Below are 12,631 nucleotides of genomic sequence, written 5' to 3' on the forward strand. Positions count from 1 at the left end.
ACTCAAGGCTATTCCTTGAAATTCCATTTCAAGCAGAGTGCTGGCCACCAAATTCAAATGCAGTTTCCGACCATTTCAAGCAGGGAGCAAGGTCACCAAATTCAAATGCAGTTTCCTACGATTTCAAGCAGGGTGCAAGGTCACCAAATTCAAAAGCAGTTTCATACCATTTCAAGCAGGGTACAAGGCCACCAAATTCAAAAGCAGTTTCCTACCATAAATAGGAAAAATCCTCTTGTCCTGCACAGCGGAGGGGGACTCTGAGTAAGATGGCCAAAAATCACAACCGTAAGTGGTAGCATTTTTTCTAATATCAATATGCAGTGCAAGCAGCAAGTGGTCAAGATGAGACTTTTAATTATATAGATATACAGTTAATGAAATTGGGGCATGTCTTGCTCTACGTTCCATCAATTCAGCAATTTTGCTTGCAATGTGTCAATGAACACCACATTCTTAAACAGTGCTCCCATGAAGTGTCAGAGAGTCCCTCAGTGTCTAGTGGTGGCCGGACCTTAGACCAAGGTCACTCCACCACAGCCTTTGCGGTGACTGTACTGAGCTTCAGTGTGTCCCTCACACCACATACTCCCGTACCCTGGAATGTGCCATTCGGCAGCAATTCATTTACCCACATCTTATGCGGGAAGATCAATTTTTGGGCAGACAAAAGTGAGTCTTCCGCTGAGATAATGATCTTCCAGCAGCAGTTGACATTTATCTTGTTGTGCGTCCCTGTGAACAGCTCACAGATCACTGATGCACAACTGCTCAGGATGAACCATGACAAGAGCCCTTGTATTCTTCTTCTGACCTTCCTGTCAAACACCCAGTGCATAAGGAGGTGAATGTTGTCCACACCACGACCATCTCAATGGCAGCATGCAGTGGGGTGCTTTACTGACAGAGCCAGCAGGGTCTGACTGGGAGGTCTCCTCACATTACTGTTGGCGAGTTCCTCTGTCTGCTTGGGGAGCCATCTGATGGGATCCATCGAGTCCTTCTCCCACAGTGCCTGTGGCTCATTGCACAAGTCTACACCGGCCAACATGTCCCAGCTGCACCAGTCCCACCTGCCTGCGTTTGCCCCATATCCCTCCAAACCTGTCCTATCCATGTCAATGTACTGTAATAATTATTGACCTGATCACATAATCCTGCCGCCTTCTATGCAGTATACTTGGCCTCTCCATTGCTCACTTTTATTACACCTTGCTAATTCTAGATTATGGGAATGGATAAGAGGGATCATTTTGTGGGAACTGTTAAAGGGACATTGCCCGTCTGGTTTCAGTATGTGTGTGGGCTCTGCACTCTATTGCACGCTACTGCCCCCTTCTTATCCCACATTATTGTTACTTTTTCCTTTGGTAGGAAGTGGAAAGCATTGTGGAGCAAGCCCTGAAACTACAGCGCTGACAGGGTTGGATTGGTGGATTATGCACTGGAACTTGCTGGTAAGTATCAGACAAAAGCCCGGGCCAAGTAAAACTGTGAATGTAACAGACTGAAAGCGTGTTGTGTGGGCTGGCACTTTAGTCATGTGTGACTTGCTCCCAAGGAATGGGGTGCTCTTTCACACTGGGCGATATGTCCTGAATAGGCAAGTACAAATCTATGTTCACAGTACAGGTTTCCCCAGAGCTGCTGAAGTTCACACTGCTGAATGTTAATTTAGCTTGTAACTGCTTGATGTTGCGCCAGCCACAACTCAGTTAAAGGCCGAGCCATCGATGGGATGGCCTTGCCCTGGGGCACCATTGGCCATCTTCATTCTGTCCACTGCTCCACCATCCCTGCAAACACATTGGTTAATCTCTTGTGCACTCTCTCCGAAGCTTCGTGCCTTTCTGAGGGCAAGGCAGCCAGGACTGGATGCACCACTCCAGCTGTGGCCAAGCCTGTGTTTTACAAAGTTTTATAAAGTTCCCCATCACTTTGTTCTTGTACCCTGAGCCGTTATTTATAAAGTACAGGCGTTTTTAAACAACATCCTAAACTTCCTCTTTCAGTAAACTAGGCACATATATCACCCACGTGTGTAAGAGGGATGCGAAGGTCTGATGAAGCGTCTCGACCCGAAACGTCACCCATTCCAGAGACACTGTTGTTTCTTCATTCCTTTTAGAATTGTGCCCAAACTAGAATTAATTTGCATTGCCTTATTCTTCCTCCTAAAATGAAATATTTCACATTTGAATTACAGCTGTAACCAGCCTGTTCAAACCCAATTCTGTATTTGCCTCCAATTCCATGAATATCCCCAGTTCACAGTATCATCTGCAAATCTGGAACTCCAGGTCATTTAATGCGTGTGAAGAAAAGGTGGGTCTTATTCTGCCCTCTGGCCAATTTTACAACTTACAATTAACCTACAAACCTGGATATCTTTGGAGTGTGGGAGGATACCAGAGCACCCGGAGAAAACCCATGCAGTCACAGGGAGAATGTACACACTCCGTACAGACAGCAACCTGTAGTTAGGATCAAACACAAGTCTCTGGTGCTGTCAGGCAGGAGGTCTACCGATCCGTCACTGTGCTGCCCTGATTTAATTGCTCCCCTCTTCTGTTGGTTAGCCAGTTTTATTCCTTGAAGCAAAGTTTACGTTGCAGAGAAAGTGAGAACAAAATAGATAGACTGGAGACCAAGAGACATTTGAGATGAATGTCGATACCAGCTGGATCGGTGGAGATGCAACTAGTGGCAGACAAATGAAATCTTAAACACCTGTAGAAGTGCAAGAAAAGAAGACAAGCTCATGGTTTGAAATGTGGATAGAAGCTTGGGTCTTCTCAAGCTAACATTGGACTTAATTGGAATTGTGTAGAAAGCTGAAGATCTACTTTAGGTTTCAGCCATCTGCAGAATGACCAGGATACTGCCTGGATTAGACAGAATGCTACAATAGAATATTAGCTATAAGGGGAGGTTGGACAAACGGAATGTTTTTGCCGGAGCGTCAGAGGCTGAGATGAGACCAGATAGAAGTATATAAAATTATGAGAGATATATAGATGGAGTAGGCAGTCTTTTCCCCAGGGTGGAAATATCAAATACGAGAGGGCATAGAGTTAAGGTGAGAGGGAGGGATGTTTAAAGGAGATGTGTGAGGCAAGTTTTTCTTGCACAGCTGCAGGTGTGCTGTCAGGGGAGGTGGTGGAAGCAGATACAATAGTAATCTTTAAAAGGCATTTGGACAGATACATGTACAGACAGGGAGTAGAGGGATGCAGACCATGTCCATTCAGATGGGATGAGTTAGGCTGACATCATGGTCGGTGCAGACACAGTGGGACAAAATGGCCTGTTTCTGCGATGTAAATAAATGTTCTACAATCTATGAAAAATATATGTTCTACAAAATAAATTGTCCTTTCTGGTTATTCTCTAAACTAGGTCAGATGTAATGCTATATGGCTTTATATAATTGAGAAAAAGAACATATGCAGACAGCAGTCATTGGTTGCACATGTTCCCAGCCAACTGCCCACAAATAACAATATTTTTATATCTTGGTCAGCGGGTAGAAGTTTTGCTTCCATTTTATGTTGCAGAAATCTTTCTCATTGTACTTAATTTTTTGCAAAAACAGCTCCTTGTTTATTATAGTTGTATTGAATGGAAAAATGATGAGAGCAAGTAAATGGTTGAGATTTGGGAGGTTACTTATCCAACCACTGAAACCTGGTGGCCATTCAGTTGTGCTTTTAAAGTTTCAGCTGGATTCTGTGCTCCAACCTGTTGGACATTGTATGAAAATTAGCTTTCAAGTTTACTTAAACAATTGCGATTGTAACATTAAATTATTTCTGCAGTTGTGCTGGATGTGTTGAGTTCTTGGACAAATTGGAAAATTCTTCTTAGTGGTCAGCACTCAAGCAAAAACCTTCCAATCCCTCTGCCAGAGTTTTGCAGTTCTCTGCAAACCTGCATATTTCTTGAAGGATTCATGATTAACTTTGTCCATTCAGTGATATGATAATGATTCTGTTTTCTCTTGTTAGGTGGCAGTGTGATCCACACGCACTGCACAGAGACGTTAGAGACCAAGACTATTCTTAGTCTGTTTGGCATTCCACTGTGGTACCAATCTCACTCACCCAGAGCTGTCATTCAGGAATATAATCCTTGTACTGCTGCTCCCTTCTGTCTTGAAAGCAGTCACCTTCGAATACTCTCCTAGAGGCAGAAAGGTACAGGGACCCTATAGGTCCACAACTTCAAGATTTGCTGCTGGGGGAACCACGACTAGTGTGTGTCTTCTGCTTGCCCCAGTTTTATGTGAGACATAATCTGTCTGCATAACAGTTCTTCCCAGTCAGAAGAATGCAAGGTATTGATGTATATGTCAAAAACATCATGTATTGGCCCACCATGCGTGCTTGTTCAGTACCACAGTTGTGGGATATGGAATAGAAACATGGAAATTATGAACAGGAGTAAGCAATGTGGCCCTTCAAGCGCACTTAACCCCTCAGTGTGATCATGGCTGATCATCCAAATTGAGTCCCCAGTTGGGGGACTCCCCATACCTTTCTCCCCATACCTCTTGGTCCCTCTAGCTACAAGAACAATATTTAACTCATGAGTATATTCAACTATCTGATTTCAATTGCCTTCCATGATAGAGAATTCCTCTGGTTCACCACTCTGGATGAAGAGATTTCTCCCCCTCTGAGTTCTACATGACCTTGCCTTATCCTCGCACTGTGATCCTGGTCCTGAAACTCCCCAGCATCAGGAACATCTTACCTCTAATCTTTCCAGTCCTGTTAGAACTTCTAAATTTTGTATGTTTCTATAAAATTATCATTCCTTCCAAACTCCAGTGAATATTGACCAGATTGCTCTTCATACGTCACCCCTGCCATCCCTACAATTAATCTGCTGCACTTTTGATGTGTTCCCTCCATAGCAAAAATATCCTTCCTTAAGGAAAAGTGGGCTCCTTCCATCTGCTTTAACCAAACTCTGACGCTTTCTGCTCCCCATCACCTGGATGTAGATTGCCAGTATGTTTGTCAAATCATCAATTGAGTTCAGATTTTTAAAATCCACTTATGGAGTCATATAGCACAGAAACAGGCCCTTTGTGCCCAACACGTCCACGTCAACCATCCCTGTACAACTTATCCCATTTGCCTGTAGCTTACAGAGGTGCCTAAGTCCAGAGGGTTGAGGTTTTAAAACAAAGAAAGATTTAGAGGAAATCAGAGGAAGCATTTTTGTGTTGCATTTGATCACACTGCCCGATACAGAGGTCCTGCTGGTTCAGGTACTTGTCCTGATACTTTGTAAATGGTGTGAGAGTATCTGTGTTGGGGGCAGTGTGTTAAACATGTCTCAGTAACTCCTGTTCTCTGCATTAACTTAATAATTGTCACACCATGAACCAAAAGCAGCAATGGGCTCTGCTGGAAAATTGTAGCACGTTTTCTCATTGTGCAGGGTTGAGGTAAATTGGGAGAAAACATTGAGTGATCGAGACTGCAGATTCCTGCCATAGCAACCCCCACCCCAACAACCCATCCCTGTTCCCAAAATAACCCTTGGCATCTGTTCTAATCAAGAATTGGTCTATCTCTGCCTTAAAAATATCCACTGACTTGGCCTCCTCTGTGGCAATGAAGTTCCTCCTCACCTCATTTCTAAAGGTACACCCTTTAATTCTGAGGCTATGGCCTCTGGTCCTAGACTCACCCACCAGTGGAAACATCCTTTCCACATCCACCCTACAGTGATGAAGCAACTTTACAACCAATAGATGAGATTAAAGTTAACACTACCCTATACATACTAGGGACAATTTTTATGCCAAGTGCTTTCCTGAGTGGGGGTGAACAATTCTTCACTGGTATTCTCTCAGGAATGAGGATGACTTGCTTCCACTCTAGTTCTGTGGGTATAGAGGTGCCTGATGAGGCCCCTGTGGTGGGACACACTGATTCTACAACAGATGCTATCCAATGTGTCACTATTTCATCTTTTATAGTCAGTGAGGTCATTGTGTGGAGGTGGGTATCAGGGAGGGTGGTGCTGGTTGGAACGTGGGGGTGGTGGTGCCGCAGTTGTCACGGTTCCTGTCCCCACCCCCCGGTGGGGTGGAGCCGCGACACAAACTAACACTCTAGAATGTAGCATTTTGAACGATGCAGACAATGGGCAGCGGCATCGGGGGCGGGACATAGACAGAGACACAGACAGACGGCGTTGGAGGAGGTCGTGTCTGGTGTCTGCTCTGCTCAGCTCAGCTATACTCTACCCTACCATCATCTACTATACTATATTATACTCTAGGTGCGGCGGGGACGGGTGGCGACCAGAAGGGGAGTGGGTGAAGTGGCCACGCTCCCGCTCCTTGTTCCCGACGCCGCGGCGAAGCTTCTGCTGCTCGGACCCTGCAGGGACCATCGCTCGGTGAGTCTGTCTGTCTGTCTGTCATGTCGGTCCCTGGCCCCGCACAGGTGACCGCTCCTCCCGGCGCCGGGGGCCCTGCGGACGGGGGCGGCTCCCAGCCTCACCCCCTTGACTGCCTCCCCTTAAACACCGACCCACGGCAGCGCTGTCAGAGCCCAGGGGCGCCGCACCGCTGAATGAACCAACCGCTACTTTAAAGACGTATTGTACAAGTTATTGCCATTTGTAACTTTACAAAAACTACTTTTAAAGCCGCTTCCACTTGCCCTGCCTGTCAATGACATCACGATGGAATCCCGAATCTCATTGACATCAAATTCTAAACAAAATCTGTTTCATTCTAATTCTCCCGTTTTCATTCACAATAACGTCACACAGGGAATCCGAATCTCATTGACATTAAACATCGTGTGGGGTGGGATAGGGTAGAGGTGAGGAGTGGGGGAAGCAGGCAGGCAGGGAGAGGGGTTATGGAGGGAGGAAGGGAGTGACTGAGGGAGGGAGAGGTGATTGAGGGAGGAGGAGAGGGGAAAGAAGAGGGAAGGTGAAGGAAGATGCCTGGTGTGGGCTGAGCCTCGGGGCTGTAGCCGGGCCCGGGCTTTGGTCGCTGAGGAGCAGACACAGACACGGACTGGGCCCTGAGTGCGGCTCCGGGCCCTGGGCTGGGGTTCGAGCCGGTGTGGGGTCCGGGGGCTGCTGCTCCGAGCCCGTGGGCAGGGAGAGGAGCTGGACCTGGGGCAAGAACCTCCCCCAGACCGCAGCCTCAGCCTCTCCCTCCCATGGCTCCAGACCTGTCGACACGTGACGCCTGTATGGTCGTGAATAGTCGTCCAAAGAGTCGTACCTTTTCCTGGTCGTCGCTAGATCTTCACCGTGTTGAACATTTTTGGCGACCTACTGCGACTATGACGGGTGCCGGCAGTCGCCGAAAAAAATAGCGTAAGTGGGACAGGCCCTTTAGACTGTTGAGGAAGCCTTGTTTATGGGCTCACAGTCAGGTGGGGGCTGTAAAGCTCCACTTGGTTCCAGTTGGATTGTCTGGTCTCTGTATTGTCTTAGATAGACACAAAATGCTGGAGTAACTCTACAGGACAGGCAGCATCTCTGGAGAGAAGGAATGGGTGACGTTTCTGGTTTAGACGCTTTTCAGACAGATATCAGGGGAGTGGGGGGTACATAGATAAGGAAGTGTAAAGACAAGGAAATCTATAAATGTATAGATAAGGATATCTCCCACTCCCCTGACATCAGTCTGAAGAAGAATCTCGACAGGAAACGTCACCCATTCCTTCGCTCCAGTGATGATGCCTGTCCCGCTGAGTTTCTCCAGCATTTTGTGTCCATCTTTGGTGTAAAGCAGCATCTGCAGTTCCTTCCTACACAAGCCATGTGGACAGGCCGGTGGGGTTGAGTAGGAGGGGTTGGGGGAGACGTGTAAAATCACAAAGGATAATGAGTGAGGAGAAGTCATGAGTAAGGACGACAAGGTCACTGTGTTGACGGTGCTGGTTTAAAAGGGTGGCACGGTGGCGCAGTGTAGAGTTGCTGCCTTACAGCCCTTGCAGCGTCAGAGACCAGGGTTCGATCCCGACTACAGGTGCTGTATTTACAGAGTTTGTATGTTCTCCTCGAGACCGCGTGCGTTTTCTCCAAGATCTTCCGTTTCCTCCCAAGCTCCAAAGACATACAGACTTGTTGGTTAATTGGCTTTGTATAAATGTAAAATTGTCCCTAGTGTGTGTAGGGTAGAGTTAATGTGCGGGGATTGCTGGTCGGTGTGGACTCGTTGGGTCGAAGGCTTGTTTCCGCACTGTACCTAAACTCTCAAGTGATAGGAAACAACCAGCGCTGCCTCTGGGTTTCTTGGTTTTTGGTCACATTTGTTCTGAAACACAGAAGGAAGCAGATCCGGTGAAACTTCTCAAAGAAACTGGAGAAATGATGGAAATGGAATGGGTTTACTGACCAGTGGGGGAAGAGCGAGGGGCAGGGGGATTGGTGATTGTTCAAGCATTTGTGACTATCTTCCGTTCAGGCAGCGGGCGCAGGCAGCCATGTGTTAGACACTTGATACAGCTAGTTATAACTAGTCCCAAAGACGTGTGGATTTGTAGCTTTATTGGCCTCTGTAAATTGTCCCTAGTGTGTAAGGGAGTGGATGTGAAAAGGAGGTCGCTTTGGGGTTATGGGGAGAAGGCGGGAGAATGGAGCTGATGGGGAAAGATAGATCAGCCATGATTCAACGGTGTAGTAAATGATGGGCCGAATGGCAATTCTGCTCCTTGAACATATGAACTAATGAACATAGAACTAGTATAAAAGGGAGATTGATGGTCAGCATGGACTCGATGGGCCAAGGCTCCTGGATCCTTTCTGTACCTCAGGTTTCACTTTAGTATTGTTACATGTGCTGGCGTACAGTGAAAAGCTTTGTTTTGTAAGCTATCCAATCAAATCAGATACAAAATATTCATCAATACAATCAAGCCAAATCAAGTTCAATAGGTTGAGCAAAGGGGAAGATACAGAGTGCAGAATATAGTTCTCAGCATTGTAGTGCATCAGTTCCAGAGACTGTCCAATGTGCACAATGGGGTGGAGGTGAATTGGACAGTACCCCAGTTTCATTAGTTCATAAGTGATTGGAGAAGAATTAGGCCATTCGGCCCATCAAGTCTACTTCGCCATTCAATCATGGCTGATCTATCTCTTTCTCTGAACCCCATTTCCTCCCCATATCTCCTTACACCCGTACCAATCAAGAATCTACCTATCTCTGCCTTAATAATATCCATTGACCGCCTCCACAGCCTTCTGTGGCAATGAATTCCACAAATTCACACCCCTCTGACTGAAGAAATACCTCCTTATCTCCTTCCTAAAGGAACGTCTTTTAATTCCGAGGCTATGACCTCGGGTCCTAGACTCTCCCACTAGTGGAAACATCGTCTCCACGTCACAGTTGATGATCGTTCTATTAATCAGACAATTGGCCTGCCACGTGCTGTATCCAGAGACTTGCTGTGTGTGTGGTTACTCTCCCATCCCTTCTGATGATGCCCATTTTTGATGATTGCTGCCCACAAAATGCTCTGCCCCGTCATCAGATGCCAGGAAGCCAGGGCAATGGTGAGCTGGAGGGAACAGTGCTCTGAAACGAAGCTCTGCCGTGTATATTTCTGTGAATGGTGGCACAGCGGTAGAGTTGCTGCCTTACAGTGCCAGAGACCCGGGTTCCATCCCGACTACAGGCGCTGTCTGTATGGAGTTTGTACGTTCTCCCCGTGACCGCGTGGGTTGTCTCCGAGATCTTTGGTTTCCTCCCACACTCCAAAGACGTAGGGGTTTGTAGATTAATTGGCTTGGTATACGTGTAAATTGACCCTAGCCTGTGTGGGGTAGTGTTAATGTGTGGGGATCGCTGGTCGGCATGGACTTGGTGAGCGGAAGGGCCTAGTTTCCACGCTGTATCTCTGAAATATACTGAGCTAAACTGAGATGCAGTGTTGTGGGAATCTTTGCCAGTTGTCACGTGGCCTGTGCCTTGTGTTGTCTGAGATGTTATCTGCTGTTTGGGCACAGCCTCGCATGTTGAGTGGAAGCAGAGTTGCCCCTGCAGCTGGTGCTGGCTGGCGCTAGCCAGTTGAAAAGCAAAACGCGCAGATGCTGGAAGTCCGAAATGAAAACGGGAGACGCTTTGTAGGCTTTGTAGGTCTGACCCCATTAATGTGTCAGGTCACCGACCCTCCATTGAAAGAGACATAAAACAGAGAAACAGGTCCTTCAGCCCTACTCCTCGTCCATGCTGACAAAGGAGCCTTCCCAGGCTGCTCCCATTTGCCTGTGTTTGGCCCATAACCCTCTAAACCTTTCCAATCCATATCCCTCACCAAACATCGTTTAAACACTGTAAATCAACTCCTCTGGCAGTTCGTTCCATGTCCCCTCCACTCTCTGTTGGAAAGGTTGCCCCTCAGGTTGCCCGTAAAATCATTCTCCTGTCACCCACGCCTCTGTCCCCTAGTTGTAGATTCCCCAATAATAGGTGCAGGAGTAGACTATTCGGCACTTCAAGCCAGCACCGCCATTCAATGTGAACATGGCTAATCTTCCACAATCAGTACCCAGTTCCTGCCTTCTCCCCATATTCCCTGACTCCTCTATCTTCAAGAGCCCTATCTAGCTCTCTCTTGAAAGTATCCAGTGAACCGGCCTCCACCGCCCTCTGAGGCAGAGAATTCCACAGACTCACAACTCTAAATTCCAGAGTATACAAGCCCAGCCGCTCCATTCTCTCAGCATATGACAGTCCCGTCATCCCGGGAATTAACGTTGTGAACCTACGTTGCACTCCCTCAATAGCAAGAATGTCCTTCCTCAAATTTAGAGATTAAAACTCCACACAATACTCCAGGTATGGTCTCACTAGGGCCCTGTACAACTGCAGAAGGACCTCTTTGCTCCAATATTCAACTCCTCTTGTTATGAAGGCCAACATGCCATTTGCTTTCATCACTGCCTCCTGTATCTGCATGGTTCCTTTCATTGGCTGATGAACAATGACCCCCAGATCCTGTTGTACTTCCCCTTTTCCCAACTTGACACCATTTAGATAATCTGCCTTCCTGTTTTTGTGACCAAAGTGGATAACCTCACATTTATCCACGTTAAACTGCATCTGCTATGCATCTGTCCACACACCCAACCTGTCCAAGTCGCCCTGCATTCTCATAGCATCCTCCTCAGTCCCCGTCTGGCCACCAGCGGCTACAACCAGCACAACGACGCCGCCTCCAGCAGCAGCGGCGGCTCCACCAAATCCGGCGCTCCCTCTTACATGGAGACTCCCGTCAGGTATGTCTCTCTAACTCTCTCTTGTCTCGTTCCCCCCCTCCCTCTCGCTCTTTACTCTCTGAGCTATGCTCCTTTCTAACAGTAAAGATGCAGCCTCCACCCTCGTACCTCACTCAGGGAGCTGTGTATCACAACTCCAACCCTCCCCCCACCCCCCTTCCCTCTCCTCCCGCAGCACGGGTTCCCCTCCCAATCGCCCCCTTCCCTCCCTCCCATTCCTCCCTCCCCCCAACCCCAACTGAACCTTTCCCTACAGGAAAAACTTCTAGACAAAACCTCAAGGAAAGTTCCAACAGCCTCTTCTTTCCTGCTTGGAATCTCAGGTGGAGGATGATTGGATGCAGGGTATAACTTCCATAGGCCAAGGGCAGGGTTGCCGTGCCAATAAGTTGTTGATCAAGCCTTTTCGGTTGATGGGCTCATGAGGGATGTTGGAGGGAACGTGAACAGGCGCTGCCTGACCCGCTGAGTTACTCCAGCACTTTGTGACTTTTTGTTATAAACCAGCAACTGCAGTTCCTTGAGGAGAGGGGGAGGGAGAGAGAGAATCATGATATTTCTTCCCCGTGTGAACCAATCTTCTTTCCCCCTCCCCCCCTTTCCTAGCACTGACAAGCGACTCTCTCCATCCCTCCCCTACCCAAGTCGCACCAGCTTCTCATTTTCGTTTATCATTGTTACTTTTTTTGCTTCTCTTTCGCAGTCCTGGTCTGCCTCCGTCCTAAATCATTGCCCTTTATCGTTTCAGGTTGCACAAGAAAAGGTCAAACAGCAAGAGGCCGGGACCTGTGCCTGGTGTCAAACGTTCACCGTCCAACAGTTCAGTCAACAGTCTGAGTAGCTACATCAGCAACGTCAGCAACTCCTCCAAGTGCTCTCAGCACTCTCAGCGCTCTCTGCACCTCGGCAGCAGCAGCGGCTGTCAGGAGCCCGTCGGTACGTGTCCGGGGAGGGCAGCGCGGGGGGTGGAAGCAGGGCACCGGCACATTTCTTTAGTCAGAGGCTGGTGAATCAGTGGAATTCATTGCCACTGAAGGCTGTGGAGGCCAAGTCAGTCGATATATTTAAGGCAGAGATAGACAGATTCTTCATTAGTACAGGGGTTACGGGGAGAACACAGGAGAATGGGGTCAGCAGGGAGAGATAGTTCTGCCATGGTGGAATGTCGGAGTAGACTTGATGGGCCGAATGGACTAATTCTCCTAATGTCAAATTATCTTTTGACGTCAGTGTTCTTAAAGCCTTAACCCTTCCCTCCAACAGACTGGTTAAGGCTTCTCCTTGGTTTAAAGTACTGCGATCACTGGTGCACGTCGGAGACTCGTGCTACAGTATCTCAGTTTTAGTTGGAAACGAG

General features: G+C 47.7%; 1 protein-coding gene across 1 annotated transcript in view; it reads left to right on the forward strand.

Moving 5' to 3' along the window:
• Positions 1 to 12,131, forward strand: part of LOC116982966 — a 230,634-nt gene extending 218,503 nt beyond the window's left edge. Inside the window, exon 6 of the mRNA XM_033036499.1 lies at positions 12,023 to 12,131. Within this exon, the coding sequence (XP_032892390.1) occupies positions 12,023 to 12,111 (89 nt within the window). The 3' untranslated portion in view covers positions 12,112 to 12,131. The remainder of the gene's footprint in view (positions 1 to 12,022) is intronic.
• The last annotated feature ends 500 nt before the right edge of the window (positions 12,132 to 12,631 follow it).

The sequence above is a fragment of the Amblyraja radiata genome, chromosome 17 (genome assembly GCF_010909765.2).
Source record: "Amblyraja radiata isolate CabotCenter1 chromosome 17, sAmbRad1.1.pri, whole genome shotgun sequence".
Classification (NCBI taxonomy): Eukaryota; Metazoa; Chordata; class Chondrichthyes; order Rajiformes; family Rajidae; genus Amblyraja; species Amblyraja radiata.